Genomic DNA, 15,304 nt, shown 5'->3' with positions numbered 1-15,304 from the left:
CCGTTTCAGTAACTTTTGTTGAAGCAAAAATTCTGCTATGAAATAGGTTGTTGAGTGTTGCAATCACACTTTCGTTTTAGACATTGAGATAGATATAGGATTCCTATAACTATTCATTTCAGTAACAAATCATTTCAGATCAAAGAGTATGGAATTTGATTTGCATTCTTTAAATGTGCGCTACATTATCTAATTCATCAGCTCATTTGGTCTGAATGACCTGTGAGCTTATCCTTGTGTTCTTTTATCGAGTTCGTACCAGCTGTACAAGATCGGTACGGTATCATATAATGGAATGCAATTGAATCTCCTAAGTTCCCAAGATGGCAGCCATAGCTCGCTTCGAACATAAAAACGATCATTTTCCTTTTTTACAGCATAAAGGATGTAAAAGCAATACTTAAATAGTTTCATCAAACACTGATATATATAATTCTTAATATTTCATTGCAAATGGAGTCCCCATCTCGTTTTTAACAAAAAGTACACTGAATTACAAGCGCAGAATCACAGTTCTGCCATCTTGGATCCAAGTGGTACATTTGAAAAAATAATGCATTAGAATAGGTTCGGTTCTGCTGGTACAGCGTGTTCCGTTATGAGTACAACAGATTGGTAAAGGTACAACTAGTACGAACCTGATAAAGGAGCACACGGTATGTCATGGTTGGACATCTGTCGTCCATCTATCAACTTTTCCTAAAAATTAACATTTCAATGGATTTTTAGGTCATCTGACCCAAAGGGTCAGGATGACCTATAGTCATCGTGCTTCGTCCGTCGTCGTCCGCCGTCCGCCGTGCGCCGTGCGCCGTCCGTAAACTTTTTCTTTCAAAACGCTACTCCTCCTTAACGCTTGGGTGGATTACTTCCAAATTTGGTTTGAAGCATCATTGGGGGAGGGCAATCATATTTTATATAAATGAGGCTGGTCTGACCCCTGGGGCCAGAAGGGCGGGGCCCCAAAAAGGGAACTTAGGTGAATATTGCTATAAAATCCTACTCCTCCTTTACCCTTGGGTGGATTACAACTAAATTTGGTGTGAAACATCATTGGGGGAGGGCGGTCATATTTTATATAAATGAAGTTGGTGTGACCCCTGGGGCCTGAGGGGCGGGGCCCCAAAAGGGGAACTTTGATGAAATTTTGCTATAAAATCCTACTCCTCCTTAACCCTTTAGTGGATTTCAACCAGATATGTTGTGAAACATCATTTGGGGAGGGCGGTCATATTTTTAGCCCACCATCATCAGATGGTGGGCTATTCAAATCGCCCTGCGTCCGTGGTCCGTCGTCCGTCCGTCCGTCCGTCCCTCCGTCCGTCCGTCCCTCCGTCCGTCCGTAAACAATTCTTGTTATCGCTAATCCTCAGAAAGTACTGAAGGGATCTTTCTCAAATTTCATATGTGGGTTCCCCTTGGTGCCTAGTTATGCATATTGCATTTTGAGACCAATCGGAAAACAACATGGCCGACAGGCAGCCATCTTGGATTTTGACAATTGAAGTTTGTTATCGCTATTTCTGAGAAAGTGCTGAAGAGATCTTTCTCAAATTTCATATGTAGGCTCCCCTTGGGGCCTAGTTATGCATATTGCATTTTGAGACCAATCGGAAAACAACATGGCCGACAGGCAGCCATCTTGGATTTTGACAATTGAAGTTTGTTATCGCTATTTCTGAGAAAGTACTGAAGGGATCTTTCTCAAATTTCATATGTAGGCTCCCCTTGGTGCCTAGTTATGCATATTGCATTTTGAGACCAATCGGAAAACAACATGGCCGATAGGCAGCCATCTTGGATTTTGATAATTGAAGTTTGTTATCGCTATTTCTGAGAAAGTACTGAAGGGATCTTTCTCAAATTTCATATGTAGGCTCCCCCTGGTGCCTAGCTATGCATATTACATTTTGAGACCAATCGGAAAACAACATGGCCAACAGGCAGCCATCTTGGATTTTGATAATTGAAATTTGTTATCGCTATTTCTGAGAAAGTACTGAAGGGATCTTTCTCAAATTTCATATATAGGTTCCCCATGGTGCCTAGTTATGCAAATTGCATTTTGAGACCAATCGGAAAACAACATGGCCGACAGGCAGCCATCTTGGATTTTGACAATTGAAGTTTGTTATCGCTATTTCTGAGAAAGTACTGAAGGGATCTTTCTCAAATTTCATATGTAGATTCCCCTTGGTGCCTAGTTATGCATATTGCATTTTGAGACCAATCGGAAAACAACATGGCCGACAGGCAGCCATCTTGGATTTTGACAATTGAAGTTTGTTTTCGCTATTTCTGAGAAAGTTATGAAGGGATCTTTCTCAAATTTCATATGTATGTTTCCCTTGGTGCCTAGTTATGCATATTGCATTTTGAGACCTATCGGAAAACAACATGGCCGACAGGCAGCCATCTTGGATTTTGACAATTGAAGTTTAATATCGCTATTTCTGAGAAAGTACTGAAGGGATCTTTCTCAAATTTCATATGTAGATTTCCCTTGGTGCCTAGTTATGCATATTGCATATTGAGACCGATTGGAAAACAAACATGGCCGACAGGCAGCCATCTTGGATTTTGACAATTGAAGTTTGTTATCGCTATTTCTGAGAAAGTACTGAAGGGATCTTTCTCAAATTTCATATCTAGGTTCCCCTTGGTGCCTAGTTATGCATATTACATTTTGAGACCTATCAGAAAACAACATGGCCGACAGGCAGCCATCTTAGATTTTGACAATTGAAGTTTGTTATCGCTATTTCTCAGAAAGTACTGAAGGGATCTTTCTCAAATTTTCGTATTTAGGTCCAATTGAAGTTTGTTATCGCTATTTTACAGAAGGTGCTGAAGGGATCTTTCTCAAATTTCATATGTAGGTTCCCCTTGGTCCCTGGTGTTGCATTTTGGGACCAATCCGAAAACAACAGACAGCCATTATCGCAAAATCTTAAATTTTATATATAGGTTCCCCTTGTTTGAAAAGTACTAGAGGGCTGTTTCTGAATTTACACAGATTAGTAAGACTTAGAGGAAGGGAAAAGTAGAGAAAAGATCAATCTGACATGGAACCTATAAAGATCATTCAATGGTGGGCGCCAAGATCCCTCTGGGATCTCTTGTATATAAATGAGGCTGGTGTGACCACTAGGGCCTGAGGGGCGGGGCCCCAAATGGGGAACTTTGATGAAATTTTGCTATAAAATCCTACTCCTCCTTAACCCTTTAGTGGATTTCAACCAGATATGTTGTGAAATATCATTTGGGGAGGGCGGTCATATTTTATATAAATGAGGCTAGTGTGACCCCTGGGGCCTGAGGGGTGGGGCCCCAAATGGGGAACTTTGATGAAATTTTGCTATAAAATCCTACTCCTCCTTAACCCTTTAGTAGATTTCAACCAGATATGTTGTGAAACATCATTGGGGGAGGGTGGTCATATTTTATATAAATGAGGCTGGTGTGAGCCCTGGGGCCAGAGTGACGGGCCCAAAAAAGGGAACTTTGATGAAATTTTGCTGTAAAATCCTACTCGTCCTTAACCCTTTGGTGGATTTCAACCAGATATTGTGTGAAACATCATTGGTGGAGGGTGGTCATATTTTATATAAATGAGGCTGGTGTGGCCCCTGGGGCCAGAGGGGCGGGGCCCCAAAAGGGGAACTTTGATGAAATTTTGCTATAAAATCCTACTCCTCCTAACACCCATAGTGAATTATTACCAAATTTGGTGTGAAACATCATTGGAGGAGGACAATCATATTTTATATAAATGAGGCTGGTTTGACCCCTAGGGCCAGAGGGGCGGGGCCCCAAAAGGGGAACTTTGGTGAATTTTTGCTATAAATCCTACTTCTCTCTAACCCTTGGGTGGATTAATACGAAATATGGTGTGAAACATCCTTTGGGAAGGGTGGTCATATTTTATATAAACGAGGCTAGTGTGACCCCTGGGGCCTGAGGGGCAGGGCCCCAAAAGGGGAACTTTGGTGAATATTTGCTGTTAAATCCTAATCCTCCCTAACCTTTTGGTGGATTACAACCAAATTTGATGTGAAACATAAGGTGACGGCAATCATATTTTTTAATGAGACAGGTTTGACCCCTGGGGAAAAAAGATGGGGCAAAAGGAGCGCTTAGGTTAAACATTTCTTAAAAATGCAATTCCTCCTTAATGCCTGAATTGATTACAACCATATTTAGTATGAAACATCATTGGGGAAAGGCAATCCTAATTGATATAAATGAGTCTTGTCTGACCCATTGGGACAGAGGGGCATGCCCCAAAAATGGGAACTTGGCTAAAATTTTGCTTTATGATGCTGCTCTTCCTGGACAAGCTAAATGGATAAAAACCAAATTTGATCTAAAACATAACTGGCTGCGATAAATAATTTATGGTAATAATGCTGGATTGGGGTGTGTGTCCCTGCTGTAAGTGTAAGTGTTTGTCAGATGACCGTTAAGGCCCATGGGCCTCTTGTTACCAAATTTGGTCTGAAGCATCCTTGGGTAAAGAGGAACAAATTTGGTATAAACAGTGGGCAATCCCCCATCCTCAAAATCCTTTCTCGGTAGTCACAACAGGATTTTTGTCTAAAGTTGGTGCATTATAGCATCTTTGGCAAAAGGGAATGAATTTTGTTTAAAATGTGGGTCTGACCTCCCTAGCAACTAACTTGTTTGAAATTTATCTTCTGTAGAAATGTGAAGTGTATTGTTATAATCACTGAAATATTTAGGTTAGTGATACAGGCACTGAGGGCCTCCTGAATGAGTGACTTCAACTAGATAGAAATATTATACATATACTGTTTACATGTAGTAATTTTTGATGAAGTTCTAGAAAAAAACTTGTCTCCCATGCTTTCACATTGCAAAATGATGAGGCTTTTTAGCTCACCTGGACCGAAGGTCCGGTGAGCTTATGCCATGGTGCAGCGTCCGTCGTCCGTCGTCATTTGCTTCAAATCGCTACTAGTCATCAAGTTCTTATTGGATTTTGACCAAATTTGGTCAGAAACATCCTTGGCAGTAGGGGATCAGATTTTGCATAAATGGTGACTCTGAACCCCAAGGGGCCTGAGGGGCGGGGCCCAATAGGGGAAATTGAGGCAATTCCTTTAAATCGCTACTAGTCATAAAGTTATGAATGGATTTGAACCCAATTTGGTCAGAAACATCCTTGGGGGAAGGGGAACAGATTTTGCATAAATGGTGACTCTGACCCCCAAGGGGCCAAAGGGGCGGGGCCCATTAGGAGAAATAGAGGTAATTCCTTCAAATCACTACTAGTCATAAAGTTATGAATGGATTTGAACCCGATTTGGTCAGAAACATTCTTTGGGGAAGGGGAACAGATTTTGCAGAAATGGTGACTCTGACCCCCAAGGGGCCTGAGGGGCAGGGCCCAATAGGGGAAATTAAGGCAATTCCTTTAAATCGCTACTAGTCATAAAGTTATGAATGGATTTGAACCCAATTTGGTCAGAAACATCCTTTGGGGAAGGGGAACAGATTTTGCATAAATGGTGACTCTGACCCCCAAGGGGCCAAAGGGGCGGGGCCTAATGGGGAAATAGAGGTAATTCCTTCAAATCGCTACTAGTCATAAAGTTATGAATGGATTTGAACCCAATTTGGTCAGAAACATCCTTTGGGGAAGGGGAACAGATTTTGCATAAATGGTGACTCTGACCCCCAAGGGGCCTGAGGGGCAGGGCCCAATAGGGGAAATTGAGGCAATTCCTTTAAATTGCTACTAGTCATAAAGTTATGAATGGATTTGAACCCAATTTGGTCAGAAACATCCTTTGGGGAAGGGGAACAGATTTTGCATAAATGGTGACTCTGACCCCCAAGGGGCCAAAGGGGCGGGGCCTAATGGGGAAATAGAGGTAATTCCTTCAAATCGCTACTAGTCATAAAGTTATGAATGGATTTGAACCCAATTTGGTCAGAAACATCCTTTGGGGAAGGGGAACAGATTTTGCATAAATGTTTACTCTGACCCCCAAGGGGCCAAAAGGGTGGGGCCCATTAGGAGAAATAGAGGTAATTCCTTCAAATCGCTACTAGTCCTAAAGTTATGAATGGATTTGAACCCAATTTGGTCAGAAACATCCTTCAGGGAAGGGGAACAGATTTTGCATAAATGGTGACTCTGACCCCCAAGGGGCCAAAGGGGCGGGGCCTAATGGGGAAATAGAGGTAATTCCTTCAAATCGCTACTAGTCATAAAGTTATGAATGGATTTGAACCCAATTTGGTCAGAAACATTCTTGGGGGAAGGGGAACAGATTTTGCATAAATGGTGACTCTGACCCCCAAGGGGCCTGAGGGGCGGGGCCCAATAGGGGAAATTGAGGCAATTCCTTTAAATCGCTACTTGTCATAAAGTTATGAATGGATTTGAACCCAATTTGGTCAGAAACATCCTTTGGGGATGGGGAATAGATTTTGCATAAATGGTGACTCTGACCCCCAAGGGGCCAAAGGGGCGGGGCCTAATGGGGAAATAGAGGTAATTCCTTCAAATCGCTACTTGTCATTAAGTTATGAATGGATTTGAACCCAATTTAGTCAGAAGCATTCTTGGGGGAAGGGGAACAGATTTTGCATAAATGGTGACTCTGACCCCCAAGGGGCCAAAGGGGCGGGGCCCCATATGGGAAATAGAGGTAATTCCTTTAAATCACTACTAGTCATAAAGTTATAAATGCATGTTGTAAACTCAGAGAGTCTGGACTTCATTATTTCTTTAAAGCAGTTGGGATCCCCACGCTATAACCATAAATAGCATTGTTTGAGGTTAACAAACAAAAGGAATTGAACATGAACATTATTTTGACATTTGGTCAAATCCAACCAGGTGAGCGATACAGGCCCCATGTGCCTCTTGTTCTGTCTTCTGATTAAGAGGCATTGAGGAAACTTGAATGATTCTGCTCTGCTACTTTGGGCCTCCATCTTCTGTTTTCTCTGTTCTTTTCAAATTGTTTCTCCCTTGGGACCTCTAGTTAACATTTTTATCAGAATAATATGGCCCGATGGAAGTTTCATGCAAACTGCCCTGATTTATCAATGAGATAGCTCTTGATAAGTGGCACCATCCTTTGGATATTGTCTTGATAAGTGGCACCATCCTTTGGATATTGTCTTGATATCACATTGGTTGTTGTGAAGATGCAAAATTTGGAACAGAGTAAACCAGAAAAGGGAGTTAAATTGTTTTTTTTTTTATCTTTTCAGCTGTTGTGTCAATTCAAGGTCACAGACCAGACATTTCTGCTGCCCAGGCAACAGGACAACCACTTTTGGCGGCTCATTCAGTCCATACACCTCACCCACAGTTCATCCTACAGATGCCTCCGAGCATGCTTTCTCAACACACAGGCTACCCCATTAGTCAGGTCAGTATCAAAACTCATCAGTCTAGTCGGCCAGTTCATCTTGGATGGCTGTGTTCATGCTATCGATCGCATTTAGTGAAATGTAATCACTAAATATAAAAATATAATTCAGCATTTTTACAACTTTTGCAAAACTGTTTTTAACCTAAGAAACAATCTAGACTGCAAATATATTCCTTTGTCTTTATTACGATGCTGTTGCAAATTAATTATCTTGCGATCGTACGGAAGCTGAAGTACTTAATGTAGTCCGATTCATTTGAGCATTTGTTTGATGGGTAATGCTCTGAAAAGTGTCTAGATAACTCGGGCAAAAATGCAACAGCTGTAACATCATATGTAGGTGTAAATATGCACTAAGGTGAGCAAATGTATTTAAATTCTGGCTTGCATTCCTAACCATACATTAATGTATTTGTTTAACTAAGAAGATATTCTTGTTTTTCTTGTAGGTGATGCAAATGCCATCAACGACATCAGCAGCACCCCCTCGTATGGTGACGCCCACATCACTACCCATGGTGCCTACCTCCCACCCGGGGGCCATCGACCACAACAGCGTGTCACACTCAGGGGGTGGAGGGGGGCACATATTTAGTAAGTCTCACTCGGGGCAGAGTGGAGGCCATATATATAGTAAGTCAAACCAGGGTGGAATCTTATATACTGTGAAGTGGATGAATTTCTGCAGGTTGAAATTTTGGTAGATTCAAAATTTACTTTCACTGAAGTTAACATGTTTTTGGATGAATGTAGAAAATTGAGCATTATAAAATTATCTAGTGTGATTATATTAAAACTTCCTGAATGAAATAAAAACACTTCACAGTATTTATACATTGCTAGCTAGATTAACTATATACCACCCCAGTCCTATTTGTTATTTATTCCATAGTGAAGCATCTGTCGTCTTCCAGCTTCTTATGGGACCAGGGTATCATTTCACAAAGCTTTGTAACTTATGAACGTTCGTAAATATTTACAAAAAAGTTATGCAAAACTTACGAGGTTCATAAGTCCGTTTCACAAAGGTTTTGTAACTTTTTTCGTATCTTAAGTCAAAATTGTACTTTCTACCGGTAAAAATATACCACTCTCTAACTTTGAGGTAAAAAAGGATGACACTTTTGAGGTGAAAATTGTACGCCGCTCCTATTGCAGAGTCCCGTACACAGACTATGAACTTTATTTTGTTCTATCAAAGTAACCGTATTATTGAGAGAAGATAAACATTTCTATAAAATTCCAATATGATGTTGTTTGTCATGCGGTAAAACAAACAGTAGCAATGCGATTTTCCCAGATTTTGCTCACTGCTCACAGATATATGTAATGCTCTTAAAATAGACTAACTGTTGGCACAGTCTGCAAATATGCGTACAATTAGTTGCATGACAAGGAGTATTTTGCCGGCATCCTTCCTCAACATTCAAACTCGATTTCTGCCTGGAAACAATCGCTCACAAGGCATAGCCGTTCTCTTATGCTAATTTGTAATTGAGTACTACGTCATTTTTTGTTCAAAAGGGCATGCTTGCATACGATTTAAAATTCCCAAGTTTCGTAAGTTATAAAATTTTTGTGAAACTCTTAGTAATTTGTAAATATGACTTACACAAAATGTGTAAGTTATGAAGCTTTGTGAAACGATACCCATATTTGGCTGGTATCGGGGATAAAGTTCTGGATGAATAAAATGAGTCCAGTCTGTCTTTAAGTCATTCAGTCCTAGAGTAAGGTTATCTAAATTCTGTAGCAGGATAGGATGTGTATTTACTAAAATTACTAAAAATTACCTTTTAAGTTTCAACTGGCCCTTGATTATAAGAATTCATAGAATTTTCAACAAGTAATATTCAGTTGTAGAAAAATGGTATTTAGTCTTCAGCTATAGTTTCCTACATAATTATAGTCATTTAGCCTTGATCACTTTTGAATTTTATTTGTAAGCAGTTGTAAATATAACAGATGAGCGATGCAGGTTTATTGGGCCTCTTGTTAAATATGTTTGTAATATTGGCCAAAACTCTTCAGATTATGAAATCGTATTGCCATAATTTTTGTCTTAAGTTTCAGATTTCCATTAATACGACAAGACAGAAAACAATTGGAAATAATTATCAAAGTAACATTTGTTAATATGATCCCTTTTCATGGAGTTGTATCTTAATTATCGTGAATTGTATCTTAATGGCTTACATCAACTGTTTTCTGTCATTACCATGTTGTTATATTTATACATACTTTTATTACAGTGAACCCACCTACAGGGCCAGTACCAGCACACATTCATCAGTTTTCACACACACAGCATCCACAGCCTGCACACATGGGGCCGCAGCAGAACCAGCCTGGTGGTCAGATGAACCCTCAGTCAAACACCCATCATCCGGCACCCAGCCCGGTCCAACAACAGGGTCCAACGGGCCAATCACACAACCAAGGACACCCGCCTTCCTCAGGCACCCCCCAACCTCACCCTAACTATCCACAGATGGGAATCCAACACCCTCCACTGCAGGCTAGCCCCCACAATCCCACCTCCCCTCAGACCATGCACACGATGCCACATGCACCATACCACTACCCCCACACGGCAAATGCACATGCCCAGCAGAACAATCAGCCGTATGGACTAAACCAAGGCCATAATTCTGGTAATTCCTCCCACAACATGCCCGGTCAGTCACCTCACATGCACAGTCAGGCCCAAATCGTGATGATGCCAAACCCACAAGTACAACAGAACTCCCAACAGCCTCAGCAACAGGCACATGGCCACCAGTTCCAGCAGCATGCAGTGCCACATCACATGGCAGGTCAGTTTTCATGAGACTTGTTGTTACAAAAAAACACACCTGTGAATCAGATTTTTGTCACCCAAGTCCTTATATTATTAGCTCACCTGGTCCGAAGGACCAAGGTGAGCTTATGCCATACCGTTGCGTCCGTCGTCCGTCCGCCTGTCATCCGTCCGTCAACAATTGACTTCTTCATAACCACACATCAGAATTTGACCAAATTTGGTCAGAAGCATCCCTATGGGTAGGGGACTCAGAATTGTACAAATGATGGGGCTGACCCCCTGGGGGCCTCTGGGGCGGGGCCAAAAGGGGTCATTTTTGCGCTATTGATATAAACGACTTATTCTCTGAAACCAAGCAATGGCTATCACTCATATTTGCCTGGTAGCATCACTATGGGGTGGGGATTCAAAATTGTACAAATGATGGGGCTGACCCCCCAGCATCTTCGCTAGCCAAGGCTTCTGATTACGTTACACTCCACGAACCCTTGGCGGTGACAGCAATGCCTGTCACTCATATTTGCCTGGTAGCATCACTATGGGGTTGGGATTTAAAATTGTACAAATGATGGGACTAACCCCCCAAGGGCGTGAGGGGCGGGGCCAAATGTGGTCTATCGGGCTATATTCATATAATTGACTTCTTCTCTGGAACCAAACAATGGATATCTCATATTTTACTGGTAGCATCACCTTGGGGTAGGAATTCGAAATTGTACAAATGACGGGGCTGACCCCCTGGGGTCTGAGGGGCGGGGCCAAAAGGGGTCAGTTTTACAGAATTGATATAAACGACTTCTGCTCTGAAACTAAGCAATGGATATCACTCATATTTACCTGGTAGCATCCCTATGGAGTGAGGATTCAAAATTGTACAAATGGTGAGGCTGAGGGGCGGGGCCAAGAGGGGTTAATTTGGCTGAATTGATATGAACAACTTCTTCTTTGAAACTAAGCAAGAGATATCGCTCATATTTGCCTGGTAGCATCCTTTTGGGTAGGGATTCAAAATTTTATAAAGGAAGGAACTGACCCTCACTACCCCTGGGGTGCAGAAGGCGGGGTCAAAAGGGGTCAATTGGTTTAAACAACTTCTTTTCTGAAACTAAGCAATGGATATCACTCACATTTGTGTGGTAGCATCCCTATGGGGTTGTGCCAAAAGTTAATTTTATTACATGGATTAATGCATTTTTTGACATCAAATCCTTACCTACCCATATAAAATGCCTATGATATATTGACATAGCAATACCAGTGACAAATATACTTAATCATCATTCTTGTTTCATATCTCATGAAATCCAGGTGAGCGATACAGGCCCTCTGGGCCTCTTGTTATTAATGGGGTTTTATTTTTTTTTTACAGTAAACATTGTAAAGTTCCTTCTACCCCTATTTGCCTCAAAGCAGTACTTGTCTCGAAAATGTCAAATAACATCAGCGAATATGTTTTTGAAATAAATAGCAACTATATTTAGTGACTGCATTCTTCAAGTCTTGATCAATATTAACAAAATTACTTTCACTTTCATAATTGCTGTTTTGATACAAATACATTGTTGTGAAGTAAATTTTTCTGTTAACATGGTGATATTTGTTCTGAACAGGACAAGCAGGACACATGAATTACCAAGCCGCAGGGATGCCAACCATGCAGGCCAATAACCACACAAACTTACATCAACAGATACCGCCCTTTGTCCCTCAAGGTAGGTTCCCCATCCCCACACATATCTACCAACAATCAGATTCAGGGAATACTAGTGTCTAAAAGCCTCATGTGAAACTACAGCTCCTCAAAATTAGGATAAGCTATATTGAAATCATGAAGTATCTAATGATTATAAAAGATAATTTGCATGTCATAACCTTGAAGTCGAGACTCATCAAGAAACCATTTTAAGAAATAGGAAATTATGTTAAGGATTTTTCTTCTTTTTTCTTTTTTCCTGAAAGATAGTTTATATTTGAGATTTGAATGCTGCAATGTTAGCAGAGAAACTTTTGATAACATGTTAAGTAGTAGGATTAACAGTAGAAGTACACTGGAGGACCTCTATGAGTTTTGACACCAGGCCTGTTGACATCATACACAATCTGTATTTAATGCCGCCGCTCTTTTTGAAATAAATTGTAGTACCGGTACACCTGGCAAGAAAGGCATGGATATACAAAGCCGGTAAATTGTTACTGCATCATCATTTATCATGAAATGTATGGAAACCTGTACTGCAGTAAAACACTTCCATACTTTTCATTGTTGAACCTGTTTGGACACGCTGCTCCCCCTCAGAATGTTCTCTACTAATACTAGGCTATTTTGTACGTGGTGTGTGTTATGGCTGAGTGATGCCATTTTAGTATAAAACAAACTATGGTTTCATTTGATATATGTGATCGATGATGAGTTTTGAAAACAATCTAAAGAAAGGAATTAAGAATTGATATGGTATTGCTTATGTTTATCTGATCTATGTCATTTATGTTTGTGATTTCTTCATATCTTGGATGATAACAATTTGTACATATCTGAATCTTTGGGAACAGTTTTTGTCCACAAGTTTTATGAAAGGCATTCTTGATTATCACTTAGTCTTATGGGAAAGTCATGTTTTTCAATTGTTAAGTAGATTTATTTGAAGCCTAATTGGATAGTGTTATTGTCTAGTGTATGTTGCCCCATCGTCAGTGACAAGCTGATAGAGGTCCTTGAGTGAAACTTTGAACCAGCATGCTCCCCACAAACAGTAGTCGCCCGACTCATTACCTTATCACCAAGTTCTGCAAGTTACTGCATGCTTGTTGAATCTGACCTGCACATAACAGGTCAAGTTGCATGGAATTAGGGTGGTTTACTCCACTCAAACATTTGTCAAAATCTTTATATTGATAGAAAATTACATGTTTTATATTTGTATATCTTCATATATTTTTACATTATATATTTTGTTACTGACAATTAACCACAACTTCTAAAATTTTCACCATACATAATGAACTCGCATTAAGGAGAGAAAAAAGGAACTTTCAAAACATTTCAGCTGTTGTATTACAAGTAGAAAATTTATCCAAACTTGAAGATTTTATAGAACAAAGGGGTAGTAACTCCACCTAGACAAGTAGGAGTGTATAATCATACACTGTAGTTGGTCACTTTATTGCTATATAGTTAGCTTGTGTATATTTCAGTGATGCGCTATATCAGTATCGGACAATAGAATATATAAAAGTATTCATGCAATACATCATAATTTGCATGGCAGATAAGTACATGCTTCATTGGTGCATGTAGTAGGCTACATATTATTTTGACCATAATAAATCATTTTAGGATATCCAACATCAACTGTATTATTTGCTCTACATTGAAACATTTCTGTAGTCAACATGATGCCTGCTTGGCTACAAGATTTATAATTAATGGTGTTTTAAAACCTGCTTAAGATAACTTTGCTATTATGTTTTATTGCTTTGTCAGATTTCTTGAGTATTCAAACAACTGCTATAATGTCAATAATGCCAGGCATTATTTTTATTTTTTTTTATTCTGATGACAATTGTGTTCACTTTGCAGCTTCTCTTAAATTTACTTACTCCACAGAAATACTCAAATCTCTCATCGACATGTCTGTCAAATGTATTTCTCCTAGTTGACATTATCATACTGAAAAAAATTCCCCTTTCTCCTGGTTGATATTATCATTCTGAAAAAAATTCCCATCAAAACATTGACTATAGTTTAATGTGGAACTCTTAAACATGCTTTTGCATGGAAGATGCATTTCCCATTTGCATGTTAAGTTATATAGGTAATCAGTTATTTTGTCCCTTTGTCTCTTACCATTGCATGTCGTCTATGATAGCACTTTATTATCATGGAAATCTATAAAATTATAAAGATGTAAGACTAGTAAATAGTTTATCTATTCAATAGAATTTAAATGTACTTGCTGTCTTACTGGACATCAAAATAGAAGCGATTATGAGACCTGAGATTAGGAATGATTATTCTGTTTGAGTTAATGCAGATATTACTGATATGAGAGAAGAAGAAGTGTTTCTGTGGAGTTTATTTTTTTTATCCTGCCCATTTTACTCGGGGCTCACCAAGGCATTCCGTTGCCAGAGTAAGCCCTGTATTGTTTCTTGCCTGTATCTATGCCTGCTTCCTTTGTTTTGCAGTTCATTCACAGGGAGGTCCCCCAGGTCCTGTACAGTCCTATCCACAAAACCATTAAACAGGACCATTTAATAGTGTGTTAATTTGTGTGTAAGTACCCAGTAACAGCATGATCTGGCTTGTGCTTGATGTTGTCATGTCTAATGGAACCTTGCTACACTCTGTCCACAGCATTTTTACAGTTTTCTGTAAAAATGTTGATTGTATTATAGAGCATATTAATGATGAATTATGTAATATTTTTATCAATAACAGGTTTGTGTGTGTCCCCCCCCCCCCCCCCCCCCCCCCCCCCCCCAGATGAAAAATTGTTATGTTTACCTAGAATAAATTCTTTGTCCCAAATTAATGATAAATTGTAAACTTTGTTAAGAACAAATTCTGTGTCCCTAATTGATGATATTGTGAAGTTATACCTGTAAAAAACTTTATTGAAATAAGATATTCAGGCCAATTGTTTATCAACCATACTTCCCATTAAAGCTAATAAAAACACTAAACTCAAAGAAAAGAAACAGCCTGAACTTTAAAGCAATATTACGCAAGAGTTAGGATTTCATATGATGAAATGAAATTGTGATCCAAGCAGAAACTATATAGTGAACAGCATACACAATCGTATATTTACCCAGTAGACTTCACATATACAGTAAAACTCAGATAAGTCGAAGTCGACGGGACCAAGCAAAATATTCTACTTATCCGATGGTTCGACTTATCCGTGTCCGATTGAATATGGAGACAAAATATACGAGTACCATCAGCTATATGCCGAACACATGCTTGATAATATGGTCGAAAATAAGCAATAAATAATAACAAAGAAATTAATTGTACAAAAATGATAACAATTATTCGTTTATATGTATATATTGTACTCACATTATTTCTCTTAAAATCCGT

At 39.6% G+C, this 15,304-nt stretch overlaps 1 protein-coding gene across 7 annotated transcripts in view; it reads left to right on the top strand.

Moving 5' to 3' along the window:
* LOC117333248 (ataxin-2-like protein) overlaps positions 1-15,304 on the top strand; it is a 47,368-nt gene that overhangs the window by 29,175 nt on the left and 2,889 nt on the right. For 3 of the 7 annotated variants that reach the window (XM_033892456.1, XM_033892463.1, XM_033892457.1), the window contains 6 exons: positions 7,252-7,412; positions 7,865-8,048; positions 9,668-10,231; positions 11,829-11,930; positions 12,359-12,400; positions 14,404-14,491. In XM_033892456.1, coding sequence (XP_033748347.1) covers positions 7,252-7,412; positions 7,865-8,048; positions 9,668-10,231; positions 11,829-11,930; positions 12,359-12,400; positions 14,404-14,459 — 1,109 coding nt within the window. In that variant the 3' untranslated portion in view covers positions 14,460-14,491. The remainder of the gene's footprint in view (positions 1-7,251; positions 7,413-7,864; positions 8,049-9,667; positions 10,232-11,828; positions 11,931-12,358; positions 12,401-14,403; positions 14,492-15,304) is intronic. The other 4 variants (XM_033892461.1, XM_033892460.1, XM_033892462.1 and 1 more) reach the window with 4 other exon arrangements.

This window comes from Pecten maximus, chromosome 8 (assembly GCF_902652985.1).
Source record: "Pecten maximus chromosome 8, xPecMax1.1, whole genome shotgun sequence".
NCBI classification, from domain to species: Eukaryota; Metazoa; Mollusca; class Bivalvia; order Pectinida; family Pectinidae; genus Pecten; species Pecten maximus.
This window is presented reverse-complemented; position numbering and strand designations above follow the sequence as displayed.